This window comes from Agelaius phoeniceus, chromosome 1, assembly GCF_051311805.1.
Source record: "Agelaius phoeniceus isolate bAgePho1 chromosome 1, bAgePho1.hap1, whole genome shotgun sequence".
NCBI classification, from domain to species: domain Eukaryota; kingdom Metazoa; phylum Chordata; class Aves; order Passeriformes; family Icteridae; genus Agelaius; species Agelaius phoeniceus.
The window spans coordinates 20,211,511-20,234,483 of record NC_135265.1 but is presented as its reverse complement, the minus strand read 5'-3'; the positions used below and the strand labels follow the sequence as shown (position 1 = coordinate 20,234,483).

The 22,973-nt window shown below is 37.0% G+C and overlaps 1 protein-coding gene across 3 annotated transcripts; it reads left to right on the top strand.

Annotated features, from left to right (window-relative positions):
* Positions 1–21: 21 nt before the first annotated feature.
* On the top strand, positions 22–17,489 carry ARL5B (ARF like GTPase 5B). Of its 3 annotated transcripts, none has more exons than XM_077174382.1 (8): positions 22–249; positions 5,067–5,154; positions 7,712–7,772; positions 8,910–9,057; positions 10,697–10,780; positions 12,462–12,613; positions 14,528–14,567; positions 17,351–17,489. In XM_077174382.1, the coding sequence occupies exons 4-8, from the start codon at positions 8,914–8,916 to the stop codon at positions 17,423–17,425; spliced, it is 495 nt and encodes a 164-aa protein (XP_077030497.1). In that variant the 5' UTR covers positions 22–249; positions 5,067–5,154; positions 7,712–7,772; positions 8,910–8,913; the 3' UTR covers positions 17,426–17,489. The 3 variants fall into 3 exon arrangements, with proteins under 3 accessions (XP_077030497.1, XP_077030489.1, XP_054498391.2); XM_077174374.1 differs by having other exon boundaries at positions 5,016–5,154; XM_054642416.2 differs by lacking the exon at positions 5,067–5,154 and having other exon boundaries at positions 27–249.
* The last annotated feature ends 5,484 nt before the right edge of the window (positions 17,490–22,973 follow it).

The following is a 22,973-nucleotide window of genomic DNA, read 5'->3' as shown; positions in this document are numbered from 1 at the left end:
GCGCCGGGGGGGCGGGGCCGTGCGGCCGTTGGCGGGGCGGGGCCCCGCCGCGTGCCCGCCCCCCCCCCGTGCCCGCCCGCCCGCTCGGCGCTGCCGGGGCCGCTGCGGAGCCTCCGCGAGGGAGACGGGAGAGTCGGCGCCGCTGCTGCCGCCTGGGTGAGCTCGGGGTGCCCCGGGCGCTCGGCGGGAAGCCGAGCCTAGGCATGGGCCTAATCTTCGCCAAGCTGTGGAGCCTCTTCGGTAGCCAAGGTGGGCGCGCGGGCCCGAAGCGGCGGCGGGGCGGGCGGCGAGTGGAGCCCGCGGGGCTGCGGGGGCCGCGGGCAGCCGTGGGGGCTCGGGGCCGGCTCCGCTCGCCGGGCTTCCCCTGAAGGCTCGCCCGTTCAAAAGTTGGGCTTTGCTTTGTGCAGCGCCGTGAGCGCTGGTCCCGCGGCGCCTCATGCTCCGGGTCGCTTTGTTTGAGTTGCCGAGGTGGTCCCTCCTCTCCCCTCCTCCCCGGCCGCGTTAAACACCCAGGAGCCCTTCGGGCGGTGCGCGCCCCGCGTCCGCGGCGGCCCGGGCTGCTGGGGCTGTGCTGGACCGTGACGGTCCCGCTGGGCTTCGCCGAGCCTCCTGTTTAAGTCGGGATCTGTTATTAAAATCGTGTTGTTTTAGTCTTTAATTAAAAGGAAAAGAAGGACGCCAAACATGTAGGGGCCTTCGAGGTAAAGCTCTGTTTGTGTTTTGGCAAAGATGTTGGTTAAATACAGTTAGTGACCCAAGAAAATCAGTTCTCCAGCCAAAAATAAAAAGGTCATAAGGGGATAGTATCGCTTTCCATGCTCTCCTGCCCAGTTCATCCAGCCCTGCAATCACAGCTCATGTTCTAATCCAGAGCTCAGAATTTAGGTCTGCCACCACCTTTACCTCAGATGTTTATCATAAAAGTAGAAAATTATGGTTTATCTGTTAATTTATTTGTTTTAATGATTTTGGTTTACCTAGCCAGCTTTGATTAGAAAATTAAATAGGTAACAGTTACATCATTTTGCCTGCTCCAAGCTCAAGGCCTCAAGGAAAAACAATATAAACAATAAATTCATTAATTGTTCTTTCATCAGGTTTCCAGATGTGAAACTCATTTCCACTTTAAAGTTATTGAAAATGCAGATAAGCCTTTTTTGTGCAATGCTCTGTTGCACGTTTTTGGAGACAGATACACCTGGTGTACTTTAATAGTTTTCTGCCTGTGATTGCACATAACTCAGTCTAATTCTGTACATACCAAAGCCTCAGTGTGTGTGCACATTAACATCTATGTATCAAACTGTCTTTCATGGGATGGGATTGGGATCCAATCCCAGATCATTGATTTTTCTCATGTATACACCATCCTACCACATAATTCCTGAAGTCTTCTGAATTTGTTGCTAATTTCTTGTTTCCCCAAACTGTCAAACCTATTTGGCAAGATCCAATGTTTCCCCTATCCTCCAGAAAAATATTAAGTACCTTTTTTTGTTTTCATCAAGTAGTGCAATCTGCAGCTCCTTTTCTTCCATGAAGTATTCCAAAGACTCCAAAGAGATCTATAAGCAGGGAGGTGATCAGCAGATAACTGGTGGCATTTAGTATTTGCCTCTATAGTAGATTATGATGTCAGTATTTATCTTCAGGAAAACACATTGTCTTGGTTATTGTATATTATTTCCTGGAAGAAAAGTTATTCTTCATTGTGAGTGACCCTGGCTGGATGCCAGATGCCCACCAAAGCAACTCTATGACTCCCCTCCTCAGCTGGACAGGGGGAGAGAAAATACAGCAAAAGGCTTCTGGATTGAGATAAGGAAAGGGAGATATCACTCACCAGTTCCCATCATGGGCAAAACAGAGTCAATTTGTGAAATTAATAGAATTCATCACCAAACCAGAACAGGTTAATGAGAAATAAAACCAGATCTTCTGAACACCTGCTCCCCACTCCTCCCTCTTTTTTTCCCTGGATTAGCTTTATTTTTGGTTCTCTGCCACCTCCCTGAAGGAGGGAACAGGGGCTGTGGTCAGTTCATCACAGATTGTCTCTGCCACTCTTTATTCCTTAAGGAGGGGACTGCATCACTGTTCCAGTGTGGCATCTCTCCCATAGGAGACAGTCCTCCACGGGCTTCTCCAAGTGTGTTCTTCCCAAGGTCTGCAATTCTTCACTAACTGTTCCAACACAAGTTCTTTTCACAAGTCCTTCAGGGAGACAGTCCTTCAGGGACAGGCCATTCCAGTCTGGATCCCCCACCAGCTCACAAACCTGCCAGCAAACCTGTTCCAGAGTGGCCTTCTCTCCACAGCTCCACAGGTTGTTGCCGGGATCCTGCTCCAAGATGAGGCTCCAGTGGGGTCACAGCTGCCTTTGGGATCTACCTGCTCTACTGTGGCATCTTCTGTGGGCTGCAGGTGGACCTCTGCTCCCCCATGGACCTCTGGCTGCAGGGCACAGCTGCCTCACCATGGGCTGCAGGTGGATCCCTGACACCTGCAGCACTGCCTCCCCCTCCTTCTGCACCAACCTTGGAGTCAGCAGAGTTGTTTTTCTCATGTATTCTCACTACTTTTTTCTCAGTCCTTAATTTCTCCTGTGCAACAACTTTTTCTCATCTAAAATATGTTATCCCAGAGGCATTACACCTGTTGCTGGTGGCCTTGGCTGGCATTGGTTGGATACACATTGGAGAAGTTTCTAGGAGTTTCTCAGAAAACACTGTGTAGCCCTCTCCACTATCAAAACCTCACATTGCAAACCTAATACATTCATATATTTAAATGGTTAATGAAATATTAGTCTCACAGTTAAATAGATGAGATAATATCATGAAATATTTACTCTTTGGCATTTATCCCAATAAGAGACTTTAGGACGTGTCCTGATCGAGGTTTAGTGCTGGATTTGTCTTTTGTTTCGTTTTTGATTTGTTTTGGGTTGGGGTTTTTTTGCCTCCTCTTTTTGTGTTATCACAGAAAAGAAAGTGAGTTTCTTTTCATGGCTAAAACTAAAATTTCATTCTAGAAAATTTGCTTCAAACATAAATTTTTGATCTAATGGGAAATTATTCTCCAACAACACAACTGTATGCTCTAAATAATATCATTACTAATAATAAAGCATACTAATTTCTGAGTTGATTTTGGTTGCTCTTGTAGTTATATCAAATCTTGATAGTTCCTTGTAGAATTCACAGGCTGTCCTAGGAAGTTTGGGCAGATTAGCACAGTAACTTACACTGATTTTGGCTGTACAGAGGGAGTATTCCAAAGATGCAAATAGGGTCTGCTGCGTGAGGATCATGGTATCAGTTCTCATGGCTGGTGAAAGTTGTGTGATAGCCTGCAGCACTTGGCAAAAAGAAAGGTGAAACTAAGAAAATATTTGAAAGTTCCATCTCTGTTCCGTCAGGTAGAGCATGGAGGATGAGGTGTGTCTAAGTCTTTCAGCTCTCAATACATATTGTCTCATAATCAAGTAGTAATTGAACCATGTGAACTGGAGATACTCATAAAGAGTTGGCTTTAAAATGAACTTTTGTCATTTTTCTAGGTGACTTTCTAATGGCTTCGTGATAATTTTTCCCTTTTTTGTAAATTGAGAAAAAAACATTACTCAAGTATTGTTTTATTTAAAATATCATTCTTTGCAGCCATTTAAAGCCTAGTTGCTAAATTACATAAGTTCAGTTGAATTTACTTTTGGTAACTTACTTTCAGAAGTTTTAAAAAAATCTGACTCCAAAAATGACCTGCCAAAGCTCCAGAAATGCTGAAGCTATGATTCAGTAGACAAGTGCACATTCTTCTAAGCAACATGTGGTTGTGTGGATAGATGGTGGAGCCATTAAGTTAGTGCCTTTGTTAATGCATGTCTGAGTAAAACTTGCTTGACTTATCATTTCATCAGTATTACCAAGATAGCTCTTAATTAAACTGTGGGTTAAAAATAGAAGTGAATGTCAGCAACCCTGATAAAGATAAATGACTGTTATCAAGGCCTTATTTTTTTATGTGGTATATAGAGTTCTTTGAGAAGCTCACAAATCTGGGGTTTACTTATTTTTGGAATGGTAATTATCCAGCATCTTACAGGTTGCTCTGAATAATTGCTACAGTTACTAAAAAATTGCTTTAAGAAAAGTAATGGTAAGCTCTAATTCAAGATAATTGAACTTTTGTAACTCTAAAATTTATTTCACTTAGCCTTACTGGCAGTTCCTAGTCAGGTTAGGAGAAGCCATTATCTGAAAATCCAAATGGTTTTTGGTTCCTCTGACTACTAAAAGTTATTGACGGCTTCTCTACTTCCTTGTAATCAAATCTGGGGATACAAAATGTATTTTAGCAGTTCTTTTATGCTTAAGAGAAGACTCTATATTAGCTGTTAATGTGCAAATGAGTCTTTGTGTTGAAACCTTTTTGACCTCCAGAACTATGCTATTCCTCCTGCCTTCTTTCTAGCATACTTCTATCTGCATTCTGTCTTCAACTCTGAGGCCTCCAAGGCTGTTGCTCTTTGGAACCAGATGAGCATTTTGTTTCACAGCTTGAAATCTATTGGTACTCATTCAGTAGTCATTTCTTCCAAATATGTTAGAAGTCTCATCATTAAAGTATTTAGAATTTTTTTACTTTTATTTTTATCTTTTGCAAAGCAGAGAAAAAGGCATGTTGGGAGAATTGAATCTTCAGTTTTGTGCCCTTTTATCATAGAGAAATATAGATGAGTAAGGAAGAAAAGAGCATATTATGTCTTTCTTCTAACATCTGCCAGAAGATAATCTTCACTGTCCTGTGTTTTTGTAATGCTAAACTGCCACAGATTTTTTTAAACCATATTACATATCAGTTTTCTTAAACAGTGTGCTAGAAATGGTTGATGAAACCAAGTCCTTGGATTCTTTTAAGGAGTAGTCTAATACTGTCTTTTGTTTTTTTTCCCCTGCATATGCCTACTTCTACTTTCCCCATCTTCCCTCCCTTTTCCTACATGATTAATAAAGACTCTTCTGCTCGCTCAACTTTGTTATGGATTTTCTTCTTCTTTTGCCAAGAACATGGTGGACTGGGAAGATATTCATAAATACAACCTAAACTGAGTTTGAGTACCAGCCAGTGAAAGGGAGAAACTTGGGTTAGTCTGTAAGTACAGAACACAAATAAATCACTGCCTGTGATTTACCCAGTAATGGTCCTTCCTCCTAAATGTGGCATCTGTCTTCTCCTAGTTACTCTTGTAAACAAGTAGCTGTCATGCTAAAATTCTGTTCTTAGTTTGGTAGTTTTTAAGCTTGCATGTTGTTCCTCTAATGGACATCTATGTGTAAATTTTTTGTTTTCATCAAACTAGACAGAAATTCAATTTTTGAATATGTTTGTAAGTGAAGAGTTTCCATTACTATAGTTCTGGAATCTGCTACTTGTATGAAATATCCATGATTTCATCTTAAAATTTTCATGCCAAGATCACTATTAATTGACACTTGTGTGACTGTTTATTGTTTGGGCTCATTCAATCACTGTATGAAGCACCATCTGACTATGAAGTAACACAGATAAGGTGTGCCTTTTTTTTCCCAGTTAGTGTTGGACCATTCACACTTCAGTGGCTTTCAAAAGCAGCCATCTCAATGGAGTTTTTCAAGTCATTACTTAGTGTGATGTTGTATCATCCAACCCTCCAATCATTCGTGCCTAAGATGAGGTGTTCTGATAAGACGAGAGAGCAGTGTAATGCCTGACCGGAATTTCTTTTCTTTCTTGAAAATAACTTAAACAGAATGCTGCAAAAGTAGAATCATCTTCCTGGCAATAGTTGGCAACATGTTGGGTTTGAAAAAAATGAGAGGGCATTTCTGTGTTTGGACCCTTGAAAGCTCTCTACATTTAATTATATTTGAGGAAGAGATGGACAGTCAAGGTACTAGGCATTATTTATTAGCCTTGAAAGTAGAGATAATTTCATACTATTTATGTATTGGGAAAGGTTATTAATTACTGATTCTGCTGTTAGTGGGGCTAAAAGTACTCCTGCATTTACAGTCAAGAAATGTTCTTTTCTTAGCATGTGTTTACAGGATGCAGTAGTAGGGGAGCTGGCACAGGGAAATACATTTTACCATCTGTTATGATCCTGTTGCACAGCAAAACTTACAAAAGTTTTGAAGAAAATACTTTATTCCAGTAATATTCAGTATAAAAAGACCTAGGTTACTATATATAAATAGATTTTTAACCAAAATGCTTCAATTTTTCCTTAAACCACCTACTTTTGGGGGGAAAAAACCATCAATTTGATACTTTCAGTAGATCTTCTGATGTACTAACTTGTTTGATCCTGTAGATCAAGTGTGGTATTTTGTAGGAAATCTTTTAACTGTGAACCATGTTTTGCTTTGAAATAAGTGCCCTAGAATTGTAGATATTATCTCTTTAAAAGTGAGCTTGTTCACAGAGTTTTTATGTATCCATTTGCAAATTTTTCACTCTCAAGTGGTTTGCTTATTTTTGTCAGTAATTGGATTAGTATGCTGTAGCTTCACACATGTAGCAAAAGAACCACCATTCTAAGTGGCTGTGATACTGGATTTGAAATTCCAAGAGGAATTATTTACAGAGAAGCATATAAATTCTGGAGGAGTTTTTTACTGATTTTGTTTGGTTGGTTGATTTCTGTTTTGATTTGGAAACAAACAGTATAGCAGCAATTGCGAGATCACTATTTTGTATGTTGGACTTTACAGCATGTTGGGGCAGATGATTTCTACTTTGTGCTCAGCACTGATGAGGCCTCACCTGGAGTACTGCATCCACTTCTGGGCTCCTCAGTACAAGAGAGAGTCCAGTGATGGGCTGCAGGGGTGATGAGGTACTGGAGATTCTCACATATGAGAAAAAGAGGTGCAAAGAGGGCAGAGCCAGACTTGTCTTAGTGGTGCCCGATCACAGGACTGGGCAGTGGGCACAAGTTCCCTCTGAACATCAGGAAACACTTTTTCACTGTGAGGGTCACTGAGCAATAACCCAGGCTGTCCAGGGAGGCTGTGGAGTTTCCATCTTGGATATATTAAAACCCTATCTGAACATGGTCCTATGCCACTGGCTCTGTGGGCCTGGTTCAGCAAAGAGGTTCAACCAGATGACCTCCAGAAGTGTCTTCCAGCCTTGACCATTCTATCATTCTGTGACTTCTCAGTTCAAAAGTTGCAAAATTAGAATCTGTGGCCTATTCAAAATACAGTTTCCTCTTAGATTTTACTGTGTGAATAATGGTGGTACCTTAATAAATGGTTGTTACTGATCCTTGAAAGTTAGGGTAATACCTTTTGCAGTCTTTGGATATTGCTGGTGTTCTTAGCATGATACACTGCTATGGATTATATTTTTTCATTTTCCTTTTCTTTCTAAAACTAGATGTTGTAGATTAAGTAATCACTAGTAACCATACCTTTATTAGATTTCCAGTGCTGGCTTTTCCTGAGGCTGGGGTCTCAAGAGAAGATGGGGCTTTGTTCGGTGTTTTTTCTGTCCTGAAGTCACCACTAATCTGTGTAAGGTGTTGATATAAAGGAAACAAGCAGTTGCATTCTTCAGTAAGGGAGAGTGGTTAACCAGAATTATAATTATTGCTGTTTCACTAATTTATTTTTTTCTTCTTCTCCTTTTTTCTTTTTTAAAATTTTTTATTTTTAATATGCAGAGCACAAAGTAATCATAGTGGGACTTGATAATGCTGGAAAGACTACTATTCTTTACCAGTTGTAAGTATATGAACTAATTGTTTTTCTGTTTGCATTTTTTTACTTGTCACTGTTTAATCTTTGAAAATTCAGCTTTGTAACCCGGTGTAATCTCTCTGGGGTTCTAGATCACAATTTGTACATTCATGGAATGAGTTACAACGGAGTAAATGTTTAAAGGATAAGTGAAGGAACTGCTGTGCTTTAAAACTGAACTATAAATCGATAACAATTTGTACATCCAAGCACAAAGTGAACTGCAATTTTTTTCCCATGAAAGCCTGTCTGAATTTGTATTCATAAAAATAATCCTGTTTCTAGTAATTGCAGAAAAGAACATGATTTTTAAATTAATGGAAATTCCAGCCATGCTTCAAAAATCTGAAAAGGTTTCCAAACGTTTCTTAATTCCAGTGTCTAAAATTTGTGATAGAGAATTCCTAAAAATAATATTTCAGCTTTCCCAGATCCTACCTTACTCATTTTCAATAGCATCATTGCACCCAAATCTTGGCAGCATTACAAGAATATCCATAATAAATTCAAGAGTGTTGTCAGGAGCATAATTACTATTGTAATTGTGGAAAAGGAGGAGAGTATAGATAAATTAATATCCTTATATTTGGATAGTAAAGCAGCATAGTATGCTTTCTAAAAAGACTTTCTATTTGTGAGCATTTTGAGCAAGCTTAAAGGTGGAACTGAGAAATCTTCAGCTATGTAACCAAATGGTCCTTTGAAATTTAATATCTAGTTACTAAGTAGAGTGCTTTGATACAATTATATTCCGATTTTTATTTTGCACAGTTTAGTGGTTTTGTGTTTGGCATCTTTAGAATGGCAGCTCCTGCTTTAAAACAAATGCATTTTAAGTGTCTGTTAATGATATTACTTTAGAAAGACAGTCCTCTATAGCACTTCACCATTTGTTATGCCTTTTATGTACTTATTTTTCCTTGCTGTTTTCTTTAAGCATGACTACGGTCACTGCTTTCTAAAGTTCAAATGTATAGCTTTTTTAAAATATGCCTGATTTTTAAATATTTTTTGTCAGTTACACATATTTACTTTTTTACAACAAAATTGTGATAACTGAACTCTAACAAGCCTTGTGGATTTTGCTGACTGATCTTTATGGTGTGATATTGTTTTCTTTAGCTTAATGAATGAAGTGGTTCATACTTCTCCAACCATAGGAAGCAATGTAGAAGAAATAGTGGTGAAAAACACTCATTTCTTAATGTGGGATATTGGAGGACAAGAATCATTACGGTCATCGTGGAATACCTATTATTCAAACACAGAGGTATGAGAAGATGATTTGAAATCTGCAAATTGAATAAGTTTGCTTGAAATTATATTTATTTATTAGGAATATTTCTAGATTTTTGTAGAGATTGCAGCTGTATTGTTTTTAGATTCTAATAAGGGAGAATAAATCCAAAAAGTGCGAGGTATCTCTGGTATGCAGCCATTTTTCTGGTAATGTTTGAAGTATTTTTTCTGTATACTTTACTGTAGTGTTACTTGATCTATGCTATAAACTGTGAAGTTAGATTTTTCCTAGGCAATCAAATGATAATGAAATGCATTTTAGATCAGATTTTTGCTTGCTTTTTTTAAATAGATTAAAAAGAAAATTTTGAAATGTAACTTGAAAATTTTGTGATGATTTGCAGTGGTCAACTGGACTTCTGTACATCCAGTCTGAAATGGTTTTGAAATAATGATAATTAGGAGGAAATGAGGAAACAAGGAATAAGGAATAAAGGAATGAAACTTTCTCTAAGCCTAGGCAGCAGTATTTAAACAGCTCATCTGCTCATAGCTTTTATCCAGAGGAGGAAGGAAAGTCTTGCTGTGCACTACTCGTGAGGTACTGGCAGAGCTGCTGTTGCTGGAAAGGTTGGAGAAGAATTCAGCAACAGTTGACTTGTGGGGTTTGTTTTTTGTGGCAGTCTTTTTGAGGCCAAGAGGTTATCAATACAAAAAGGCACATATAATCACTGAGGACTCTTTTTGAGACATCTCCACTGATGTAAAATATTCTAGACTTCATTTCTTACCATTTCTACTAAAAGCAGAGACCTCTTCTAGATATTACTCATTATATAAGATTCCATCCTCTTGTAAAATTAGGGTTTTTATCTCTTCCCTTTTCTGTATCTTTTCCTATGCTCTTGAAGAGAGGTGAGATCAGTGATCCATCCTAGATCTACTGTAAGCCTGATAATGACATCTCAAACTTCATCTCTAGTATTTTAGACAAATTTTTTATCTTATCTGGAGAAGTGCGGCTACATCTAAGAAACACGTGAAGATAAAGAGACTTCTACCAGCATTATCTGGTATAGAGCAATAAGTTCTTGGCATTTATCCCTTGAGTATCTGATTTTGGAATTTGTAGAGATGCATATATTATTTTTCTGATACTTTTGGGATGTTTTTCGTATTCTGTCTAGCAAGTGTTTGAAATCCAGTGCCTTGTAGTACTTGGAAAGAAGAACTTTCCCTTTACTTAGAAGCTTTGTCTGCTGGAAGCAGTTGAGGAAGAAAAGAGATCTGTTTACTATGCTAATCCTAGCCTCCCTCATATGAATAATTCTATTACTGTTCCACCTCATCTGCTAGGCATCTCAAAGTCACAGCAGCATTAAATTGACTAAGGTTTTCATACTTCGTGGTCATTTTTAGTGGCTAATGAATCACTTTAATTTTATAAAGCAAAGTGATTTGGAGAATGTGTTAGAGAATTATAGCAGTGATTTCTAATTCTCCTTTTTTGCTACTCTCTTTCCTCTCTTTTGTCACTTTCTCTTTTCTGGTGTCCTCTGAAAGAGTCTGTCTCATTTGTAGGAAGACTAATGGTAGTGGTCTCTTGAAATTGTGCTTTCTGTAATTTGTAGTTTTTATTTACATTTTATAATGTTGGTGTTTTTCCCTAGTTCATCATTCTGGTTGTTGACAGCATTGATAGAGAGCGACTTTCTATTACAAAAGAAGAACTTTATAGAATGCTGGCTCATGAGGTATGGTGGGGAGTTGGGATAATAGTTCTGTTGAGAACAGTTAAATAACATTTCATGTTTCCTATGTTAACAAAAATAATGCCATCAGAAAAAAAAATTAGAATAAGTGTGCATTCATGTTGATCACATTTTAAAACCATGTAAGTTATAAATAAGGAGAAAAATTATTATGAAGCACCCTTCTAATAGGACTTGCTTGATTGTAATCAAATCAATCTTTACTTTGCAAATTTTGAACTTATAAAATATGTTATGCTTCATATTAATGTAACTGGGTATTGTTGTCTTTTACCACTGACTAGTTCAGTTAAATGGCTGAAATTTCAAGAAACTTTTTTTTTTTTAGCTTTTATTTTAGAGAAATGAAATTGCCTACCTTTTTTTGTTTGTTCTAATCCTGTTCCTTAAAATTAAGGAGTATATATCATACTATGGGAAAATTAATTTTAGTTCATTTTCCTTCAGAATTGTTTATTTGTATTTTTATTAAATGTTGGCCTAGGGACTGTTCAGCCTTGAGTCAACTCACTCAAACATCCTAAATTAACTTGTACATTTGCTTAGGTAAAATATGTTAAAACCTTTTGTGATCACTCTGAAGCTGAATTGAGGTTGTTTTAAATCCAAATATTCTCCTTCATTTTTGAAAGAAAAAGATTTAGTACAGTACAAGTAATCATTTTGAGTTAACTTCTCTCAGAGACTTGTGTTTCACATAAGTGAGTTTTTGCTTTGCAGTTTAATGTTAGTTGTAGTTTGGGTCTAATAGCAAGGAGTAAATTCACTACCAAAAAAGGTGGAAAAAATACTTCTCGTGCTGAAGTTTTCCCATGTAGTTTTTTGGTTTCCAGTCTCAAACTCTTTAAAAAATTGTGATCTACCATCTTTTGAAATCAGTTGGTAGGCCTAGACTGGGCTACCTGTAGGGTTGAATTTTCAGCTGTAGATCATAAAGCTTTGTTGTTTTCTGTTTTTTTTCTATTGGTGGAAAAATACTCTCAAAATTTAACATGCATTGAAGTGTATTGAACACTTTTAGTTGCAACTGTCAGCTTCCCGAGTATTAAATGTCTTTACTCTTCTGCTCTTTTAAAGCCATACATTCTAGTTCTTATCTGTTTTGAATGCTAAATTCTATGCTGAAGCAAAACCATTTTAATTAGTTATTAAAGCTGATGCAGCATTATTAAAATTCCCTTTTTGGAACACTAGGGTTAAACTTTTAGTAATTTGGAAAGCCTTCTTAAATTATAACTGCTTTAATCAATACAGAACTTTTTAATGAAGTTGAAGGAATTTCAAGGGACTGGTATCTAGCAGACTTTTCTATTTGAATAGTGGTTTTTGTATTGTATAGGACTTGCAGTACTTAACCAGAAATAATTCCACTGGCTGAGTGGTTTGGAGCATTATAAAATGTATTTTGACAAGACTTTCATTAGTTATGTATGAACATGTGGTCAACACCAAACAATTTGATTCTCTGTGGTGGTGAACACTTCTGGATAAATTAGTTTTTTAGTCTTACTGTAACAAATATTTCGTGTAGTAAGACAGCTAAAACTCCATGCTCCAGTGTAATTGTTGATTAGCTTGGATACAGTTCTTTGAACAAATGAAGTTATTAGCACAATAGCCTTTTAGCTCTGTGTAGTAACTGAGTCCTCTGAATCATTCCCAGGATTTACGGAAGGCTGCGGTTCTCATCTTTGCAAACAAGCAGGACATGAAAGGCTGCATGACGGCTGCCGAGATATCCGCGTACCTCACCCTCAGCTCCATAAAGGATCACCCGTGGCACATCCAGTCCTGCTGTGCTCTGACAGGAGAGGGGTAAGTGCTTGCTGCTTACTAGGGCAGTTCCTGGTCAATGAGGATACTGATTTAGAAGCCTGCTGACACCAAAGTGGATTTTTGAAAGTTCTGAACTTTGCTGTCAGAGGGATATTTTGAATTTTTCTTTTTCGCAATTGAACCTTGTGCTCCAAATTCATATGAACGTCTTCCATTTGTTGTTAAAAACCCCAAACCAAAAACCAAACACCACCCCTCCACCTAAGTATGCAGCTGTTGACATAGATGTCTACTCTGTCTGTGCTACTCTCTTACTCTTGTGTGTCTTTCTGTATTTGAAGAAATAAGCTACTGTTCTCTTCCTTTATATTCTGAACTACAGAAAGCTTCTAAGCTGGGAGGTTGAGGTGTTCAGGGTTTTTTTGGTTGGTTGGCTTTGATTAGCATTGAAACATAGTTCTTGATGAAAAGTTACATAGATCTGTCATAAAACAATTTTTTTACCAATATTAAATTTTGTTTATATCTAGTTAATGTTGCTAATTTTGAAATTTGCATACCTTACACTAACAATTACTAAAATGGAATGCTGGGCTAGCCTTAGATCCTTAGTCTGTAAATATAAAAAAATAAAATTTGGATTTTTGGATACCTTCTATCAAGTTGGATAATGTCTTGCTTGTATCGTGTGAAGTGTGCTAATTTTTCATCTTGGTTTTTAAAGCAGTCTTGTAATGTGTGGTATTTAGGGGTTTTTTTAGCTGTGTCGTACAACCTTTACAATACTGTGGTCTTGTGACATCAAAAACAGTGAATCCAACTGTGTATTTAGAAAGGGAGAGCATTTACCTCACTTTCTAGCATGAAGTATTGTCTAATGTCATGGAGATGTCTCGTAGAGTGAATGGTGGCATTAACTTCCTTAAGGTGAAATGTGTTAGTGAGAAGCAAGTGGGGGGTTTTTTATGGGTTGGTTGTATTTCGGTCTAAGAGTTAACTCTACTTTCCTTCTAACAGTTTTGCTAAAGTCACTTTTGAGTACACAGTTTATGGACTAACTAAGATCTTCAACCAAATGTCAAATGTTCCTTGACATTTGAAGGAAAATAATAATTAATAAGTATGAGGTTTAGTTTAGAAACAAGAAGTGGCCATCCTAGGCTGCTTCTTTTGTACTGGAAAACAAAAAGCGAAGAATATTTAGAATACTTTATGACAGTAGTGACATGAACTTAGAAAAAACATTCCTAGAGTTAAGATAGCTGAGCTGAGTCTTCCTTGAGAAAATCTGACCAGAATCTGCGGCAGGGGATCAACTTGATGTGAGTGAAGCTATCATTATTGGATAGCTAAACACTGATTTACTGGACAAAGGTAAAGCTCAAAGGGATATAAATTAGGTAACTAGATCCCTGGAAAATCAAGGGAAAATCTATCTTCTGAAATGGAAGACTTTTAAATAGAGATGCAAATTGGGTTAGGAAGCAGATTAGATCCCATGCAGTCTTAGTATTCAATATAAACATACTTTTAATTTTGTAATATAATTTTGATATACGGTCTTTTCATGAAACAATTCAGTCTGGATAACCTGCCCTTTATCTTTTAATATTAGTATGTAAAGGTCTAGCTTTCTGTAGAGCAAGAAAAACTTTTTTCTTTTCATGTACTTGCAAGTAAGCATTTAAGGATAGTGTCTTTTAGGTTTACAAGGAGAAAAAAATTTGAAGTACTGCCAAGCTTCAATAATATAGAATGCTTGACCATTTTCATGTGGCTAAGGCCTAAGTAGACTTAGTTTAAAACACTGGTTACTCTCTTCAGCTTTCAATCCCATTTCCAGTTGATTTAATTTATTTTAAGTAGCTGTTTTTACACATAAAAACAAGTAGAAAATACCTTCAAGATGCTGGAATAGAACTTGTACCAAGTATAACATCTCTTATCTTTCAGATTATGCCAAGGCTTGGAGTGGATGACTTCCCGTATTGGAGTGAGATAGCTTTTTTTTTTTGCCTTTTTTTTTCTTTTTTTTTTTTTCTTTTTTTTGTTATTCCTCCAAAAGAAGAGACTTCTATTTATCCTGTGAACATGTACATTTTTCTGTACTTTTGGCTGCTGAGGCAGTGACCAATGTTTAATTTATATCAGCCAACCTCTAAGCTGTGCTTGAATCAAGCGCAGTTGAACTGAAACACAAAAGTATTTTCTTAACTTTTTTTAATACACTAATCTTCAACTGGATGAACATATGTGAATCTGTTTTTAAGCATTGAAATTCCTCTGAATATGAATTCTAACTTTTTCAATGATAGCTTTTTAAAATCTCTTTTGTCATTGTCAATATTTCATATTTCCTCTTTCTAAATAGTTGTATAACTTACTAACATAAATGAGCACATTTTATTTAATAATTAAAAATAGTGTTTAGGTTAACTTTACTCTGCCATAGCTTTAACCTCAAAGGATAACCATATCTCCAGCTGGACTTCCTGGAATGTTAGTAGAGTTCTAGTCAGCACGAGAATTAATAGTTATGAATGCAAATTTTTAAGTGCTTAATGAACTAGTTATAGCTAATATTGTGGTGGCTTTCAATCTGATATACAATGGAACTTCTGCCTTAAAAGAAATCTGTTTCAGTCTCAGTTTCTCTGGTATGTAGTTCTAGGACATTCTTATATTCTTCTACTTGAAGGTATATCTCTGTACAGTGCATAAAAATATTATTACTAAGTGCTGGTGTAGTCATTTAGAACTTGAATAACTTTTCAAAGATAAATGGGTAATTAAATTTGGAATCACAGCAGCCAGTGTTATGTGTAGACTTGCTGTATTCTGTTAAAATTTTAAATTCTGTATACATGAGCCTTCCTCACCTTTTAGTGAGAGTGCTGTTTTCTAAATGAATACAAAATCAAAAGGGAAGCCAGATCTATAAACAAAACAAAACCATGGTGCTGTATCTGTAGACTTCAGAGTGAAGCTAATCTTGACATTTATTTATCTACTATCATACATGTTTTCAGATTCAGTTACAGAGAAATTATTTTGCCTTCATTTTTGTTTTTGGTCTTATTTGCACAAGCAGAGAACTTTTGACAGTGTTTGAGTTAGGTTCCTTCACCTGAAATTTGAAAGACAGGTGGTGAAAGAGTGGACCCAGTAACTATTACTTCAATTTGAAGGGAATTAAGTTAAATCTAAAGATAATCTAAAGATATGGAGTTAATTGAGAACATTAAGTATCAAATAAACCTAACCACCAGTCCCCCAGAAGACCCCACATGAGGATTAAAAAAACCAAAACCAACAAATCAAAACCGATAGTGGACACCCAGTTCCTAGCAAAGTCCCAGCAGCAGTCAGGTACCCAGCCTATCTAAATGCTTGGCAGGTTTTCCAGAAGCATCATTCTGCACTTCTGCATGCCTAAAAGCCACATGGAGTTTGGTTACCTGAACTGTTTTGCAAACTGACTGTAGGCCTTTGATGACAAAATGTTTTTGTTTAATCTTGTTTTGAAAATTTAAGCACACTGAATTTTCTTTAATAAAATTTTAAGCTTTGTAAATTTCAATTTGCTTCCATTTTATTTAAATAAAACTTAATGAAAGTTTAAAAGTATCAGCAAATATATTGTTGTAAGTGTTGGAAAGACTTTGAATACATGTGGAAACAGTGATTGGTTGAATGAAGTTGTGTATTATTGCCAGTTAGAAAAAGTCACATTTAGGACTACATTGAGTGTCAAGTCAAAATGTTCAGAAAATAATTAAAGTCAGCAAAAAGTATTGTATAAAGAAAAAAGATGAATGCAAGGCAAGGTTAAAATCGATATTAAAGCTGCTTGCTGTGATGTTCAGCTGTTTTAATGTGTGAAAATAAGATTTGTTTTGCTCTTAAGGAAGCAAATTATAAAGGAGAAAAATAAAATGATAGTATGAATGACGTTTCTTGTTTGGTGACTTAAAAATAAACCTGAAAATAAATTTAAATTGCAAACTGAAATTATATTATTCAGAATGTAGTCCTGAATACTTAAAGAGAGCACTAGCTGGTTGTATTGCCCTTTTGGTTTTTTTTTAAAGGTATGATTTTGTATTTAATGCTTTCTAGCTAAAACCATTTGTAAATCTATAGTTTGATTACTAAATCCAGTCTTACCTGAGGTAATACAGATAGCTTTGATTAGGAAGAAATGGTCTGGTTGTAGACATTAGAATATCAGAATAATGGATGTTTCTTTTAATTTGTTAGCACTCAAGACCTTTGAGTATCTTTACAGAATAAAGCATTCCTAACAAATGCTATGATTGTTATCACCTATCTACTTCATTTTCTGCAACAGTTTTCCATTGATGATACTGGTTTGTTCACAGCACTATTGCTGTGATTTTTTTTACCATTTTTTTTGGGGGAAAAACGCCTTGGTATGGAATTTTGGGGAGGCTATTTTTAATAACTTTGGAGCCTGTTAAACTAAAAGTGATTTGATCATAATATTTTTAAAGGTTGCCTTAGAATAAATACTGTGTGTGTCTTTGCATTGCCAAATACCACATTATGTTTGCTAATTTGAATGTAGTAAATATCTTGCAGTAGTTTTGCACTCTAAAAGTATTCTGTGTTTAATATGCTGTTCACAAAGAACAATGTTAATCACCTTAAGTTCAAGAATTTATGGTGTCTGTCCTATGCACATTTATGTTGTACTGCTGTAAATTGGTTGGCACATGGCTCTTTATTTGTTTATGTTTTTTACTTTTTGTCTAGGTGACAAAGAGGTTCAGGATTCCCAAAGCAGGGTTTCTTTCCAGATCTTTAAACACACTGCACGCAGTAAGGTGAAGAGGACTTGGGCACAGCTGCTCAAAATATTTGTCATAAAAATAAAATTGAGTTGTTCTGTGAAGTTGGATGGGGTTTTTGTTTGTGAGTACTCTGTGGTGAAGAGGTATTGCTGCAGTGTAGCCTTGTCACTTTCATTTCATCTCCAGTCTGTTCACTGGGGCAGAATGGGGGGCCTACATCATGTGCAGCTGTAGCCAGTTCACAGAACATCTTGGCTGGACACCTGCTTCCTTTCATCTCAGAGAAGCTCCAGCTTTGATCCTAAAGATCACATCATTTCAGCCATGGGAAGTGTGGGTCTTTGTTTGTTTTAGAGAAGGGTGTTTGTTTTAGTGGACTGTTCCCTTTCACAGTAAGAACAAAACAAATCCAAACAAAAGACTGGGAAAAAAAACTTGTATGGATCTTTGTGTGTGCATTTGACTATACTTAGCATTTAGCTGAGTTTGCTCTTTCCTTCTGTAGAGTCTGCCTTGTGAAAGGGCCCAGAAGGCAGCAGTGAGGAGAGCAGGTTGAGAAAAACCTGGCCATGATACCAATGCTAGCAGTAGAAACTGGCATCTTGGAACAACCTTGAACTTCTAAAATTACCTTGATGATCTTTCAACATTGAGTGATTCTGTTTTCCTTCCGAGGGGATAGTGCACTAGAAAAGCTGCACCCTGTCCACACAGCGTGTGTGCCCACCCTGCAGGCAAGAGAGGCAGCTTTATCCTAGGTTTGTTTCTTGCTAGGTGTGCTACTCTTCAGTTCAGTTGATTTCTGTTTTGCTGGGTAGAGATATTTCATTTCATACAGAAAGTTTTCCTGGATGTAACTGAAGACATCGCTCCGGTTGCACACCAGTTTGTGTCCCCTAGATGGCAGGAAAGGATCAGTTTAACAGTGCCTTACCTGCTTTAGCTTGTGTTCTTCTGCATCTCTCTGAAAGACTTCTAAAATGCCTCGGCAAATGAAGAGGCTGTGTACCACTACCTGAACCCTGGGGATCATGCTTAGATGAAATGGAGGCAGCATAAGGAACAGGAAGCTTGAATCACATCTTCAGTGGGAAGAAAGCTTACAGTGAGGTTTTAAAAAATTTGAAGCTGTTCTATAGCTTAAAGGCATTTTGTCTTAATTCTTTATGATTAGAGTTATATTCCAAACCTTCTATTGTTGCTGCAACTGAGAATGTGGACAACAAAAAGAATTAATACAATTCCCAGCACATTTCATTTTAATAATAACTTCTGTCTGTTGCTCATGACATGCTTGATTTTTTTTGAACTTTGATTGGTGACAGTTGCTCCTGTAATGCTCTGTTGCACTGCTACTCCTCAGAAATTTCAAGGATCTGGAACATTTGAACTGTCATCTTGCAGTGTGTTTAGCTTTGATGATGATTTGTAGTCTTTACTATATACTGCTGCATATGAAAGCTAAATTCAAGTAAAGTAGTAGTTCTGTTGCAAGATTTAGATCATTTTTAGTGTAAGTGGTACTCAAAATAGCAACCCTTGCCAAGGGCAGTACCACCAGCAGGTTTTCATTGCCTGTGTTGTTTCTTGTGCAGTGATAAAATGTATAACATTTCTCATATTTGTGTATTTCTCTTTATGCAGTGTTTTAAAAATTTATTATAACTACAACTATTCACAAGAGTATTGCCTAATAATTCACACTTCATTTTTATGTCCACACTGAAAGTTACTGCTGGCCAATCTCCATTACAGGTGGAAATGACTTGTATGGTCTCAAAGGGCTCATCCTCCATACTGAACAAGAAAAGAAGTGGTAAAAAGTGTTAGGCCATCTCAGGAGGGAGTGAAGTATATAAGATCATAATTTCATGTCTTTTCTAAGCATATTCTCTATTGAAGCAATGAACAAGAACTTCTTAAAACTCACTATCTGTTTTGGCAGCTCGACTTATAACTAGAAGCAAAAGTTAACCTGTATGTACAAGTTGTACCTAAGAGTTTAGTTGAAAAATCTTTAGACATCTGCTGGGCCAGGTGAGAGCTGCCATGACCTAGCTTAGCTGTGCTCCAAATCTGTAGGCTGAGATCCCATTCTGTCTCCAAAGCCCCTCAGATGTACTGGCACAGCATTCAGGATTTAAGCATGTTTTCCAAGAAAGCTGACCTGGAGATGCACACACCCTGATGTGTGGGTACACCTTGTGTGTGGGTTGTTCAGCCCACAGAAGCCATCTCCAAAGCCCTGTGCAGAGGCCTCTGTGCTCTGCAGTGCACTTGCTGCATCCACAAAAAATGAGGTGGATCTGCCTCCAGAGATGAATTTGGTCTCACTTCACTCCTCTCCTGAAATGACCATGAAGTCTCTGGAAGTTGAAATTAAGTGTACCAAGATAAACTTCAGCAAAAATATTATTAAAATTTTCAGATGTAAATTTCAGACTCACTGATATTTTAGAATTAAATTTATTAAAAACTACTTTTGTTTGGGAAAATACCTACTGAGTTCTTTCAAAAAATTTCAGAAAGCCTGTTTCAAAAATAGGGCTGCTAAGACTGAAAGTGACTTAAAATTTTGGTGACTGGCTAAAATTGGTCATATTCTTTTACAGTTTTAAGAAAAATATAACTCTCTTCTCAAAAAAACTCTAGATTTTGGCCCCTCATTTTTCAAGACCCCACTTTCAAAGCAGTGTTTTCACTGAATCATTTGAGTGTTTTTCATTTTTCCATTAGCTTGTCCCATATTCCTTTTGAGGTTTTATTCCATTCTGTAGACTAGTTCACTAGTTTAGGCTTGGACCTTTGCTATTCTAACCTCATGTTGAAAAAAGGACTTTTTGCTCAACCTTGAAAGTTTGATAAGACATCTTCAACCTCCACTGTCGGGAAAAACTTTAAATGCATTTTTCAAAAGTAGTGTTGCTAGATGCTTGGTGCTGATTTCAGTTGAGTACACAACAATTAGAATCTGAAGAAGCCAACTGAAAGGTTAATGTTCAAACTTGTGGGAAAAGATGAATGACTTGATTTGTTTTGAAAGATACAGATATATATATATGTGTATGTAAATTTCTCATATATAAGGGAAATTGATGCACATTTGTATTGTAGTCTGTCCAGTGAGTATTGAACAAGATCCCTACTGATCCTACAAAGGCCTAAGCTCTCAGTTCTTAGCCTTTCCCATCCAACAGTTGCTTTGGATTGAGCACCTTTCAAAGATAAATACAACCTCTTAAAATATTTTTCCTTCTCTCTTTTATCAGTAAGTTGCAAGGTAGCAGCTGCTTGATAGATTCCATTTTCAATTTAGTAGGAAATGTAATGTACTTCTGTTCTGGAGGAAAATTGGTAAGTAATTACTGTAGAATTAAATCCTATTGCTTCTGTGAAAATAAACAATACAGGAGGTGTCTGGGGACTTGCAGTAGGATGCATAATCCAACAGTACTCATTCTTCTTTATAGAACTATCTAATTAGGAGTTAATGAAAAAATATTGGACTGCTTGCAATTCTGTACACTGCTTCTCTGCAAGTGTAGAAAGTCTCTTTTGCTTCTGATTCTCTATGCTTTTGCTTCTGTTTTTTACCTGTGGTGAAAATGGGATCTTGCATTAGCACGAATTGTTTATATCTTGGTAATATGCAATTAAGTTCAGTACCTTTTTAATTCAGTTGCTGGTTTGATTGTCTCTTCTGTGCAGTCAAGACTTTGTACATATTTACCATTTTTTGCCAAATTAAAAAAAAAAAGGGAAAAGAAAATGAAAAAAATAATGTTAAGGAAAGAGAAAGCAAAAAGGGTTAACTACATATGAGCTGAAATAAAGATGGAGAAAAAGTAAATTTTTCTGAAGTCAAACCATGTGACTCTGTTTGCCTTGTTCTGTGTTTCTTATGTAGAAAAAAGTTTTGAGGTTTTTAATTGTGCTGAACAAGTACTAAACAGAGGCACCATGTGTGAGCCATGGGCTTTATATTCCAAATATTCTCTTCTAGTTCTATTGATGAAGTGTCATCTGGAATTTCTCAGCTCTGAATGCAAACTTTCTAAGATTGCTGGGCAGGGACCATATTGGTGACAGTGTTACAAACCACAGCACATTTCTGTTCCCTGTTTTTATTCTGCCAGGAATTCAGATTTAAACCAAAGACTCTCCCCACCAATTATGAGGTATAAAGACAATTTGTCCGGTACTCTTACAATGCAGGAAGTGAAAATCAGCTATTGATCCTATAATATACATAGCAATGAATTCAGGGTTATGGACAAAAGTACTTGCAAGATTCATAAATATTTGATTGCTCTGAAACACAGATGTCAGTGGATTTGTTTCAAAGCCTAGTGCTAGAATTTGATAGAATTTTAGTATTGCTAAAATTATGCTAAAATGCTTTTGGAACTTCAGGCAAAATAGATCTAACTTGGGTAGTAAATCTAGTTCATTTCAAAGGGACAGAGCAATAAAACCCCTGAAGCAGACATTACCTGAAGGTAATTGACTGCATCCATGAGTTAAATGTTCCAAGGAAAACTGCTTTTAGCTGACAAGGTCAATTGTCCCCTCACTGTGTCCTCTTTCGTTGGTACTGGCATTCCAAACACATCCTAAATTTTTAAATAAGAATTTTGAGAGCAAAATAATGTGTCTTTAAATAAAAGTCCTACTAACTATGTTTAAAAATACAGATATTAAAGATATCCATGCACTGAAATAGTATTTATCCAATGGATATATGTACTTCACTTTCAAGTGGTAGTTATCCATTGTCACTTCTGGTTGGGTGGAATCTGATAATGGAATCTTTGTTTAAAAAACATAGACTGTAAAATGGCATTGTATGATAAATGGAGTAGGTAAAAGCTTGTACCATCTTTGTATTTGAGCATGCCTGCCATCCCTGTTTCATGGTGGATGGAATCCTGATGAAGTAGAGATGAGTTCTGTGGGCCAAAACAAGCAGTGCTGAATCACATGGGGAACTGGTAAAAGGTTGATGCAGTGGTTCAGGTGCCAGTAGCAGTATTTCTTTCTTGGTTTAGTTTCAGATGTCCCAAGTTCAGCTGGCACATCCCACACAATGAAACCTCACCTGCTCTCTGTGCCTGAGGAACATGAAGTAGATGCTCTCTCGGGATGTTCCCTGAGGAACAACCTCAAACTCTTCACATAGCTGTTTTGGGCTCCCCAGTGAAGAAACACAGATCATGAAAAATCTTTTACTCTATGTAGAGATATTTGTCCTCCCCTTTGGTAATGCTGTATGTAAATTGTTCCTTTTCCCTTGTTTTAGTTTCCTGTTCATTTATTTCATAAATGGCTTTGGTTGGAAACAAAAGCTTTATTATAGCTTTTGAATTTCATCTGTTTTCCTGCAGTTTTTCTCTCAAAAGTAACAATTACCGTGTCCTGAAAACACCAGATTGTTCATCTGTGTCCAATTTGAAGTTAACATTCTACCTTTAAAATTGATAGCCCATTCACTTTCTGATGCTCTTTTGTTCATTCCTTCCAGTATGGTAATAATGCTGTTTCCAGTCCTGCTCATACTGTTTATATTCTGCTAATGTTTGCATTTG

Excerpts from the sequence above, each read along its gene's own strand:
- ARL5B (XM_054642416.2), top strand. The coding sequence starts at position 204 with ATGGGCCTAATCTTCGCCAAGCTGTGGAGCCTCTTCGGTAGCCAAG. Across the intron at positions 7,773-8,909 it reads ACTACTATTCTTTACCAGTT|CTTAATGAATGAAGTGGTTC; the intron begins GTAAGTATATGA and ends TGTTTTCTTTAG. Across the intron at positions 14,568-17,350 it reads GGATGACTTCCCGTATTGGA|GTGACAAAGAGGTTCAGGAT; the intron begins GTGAGATAGCTT and ends CTTTTTGTCTAG.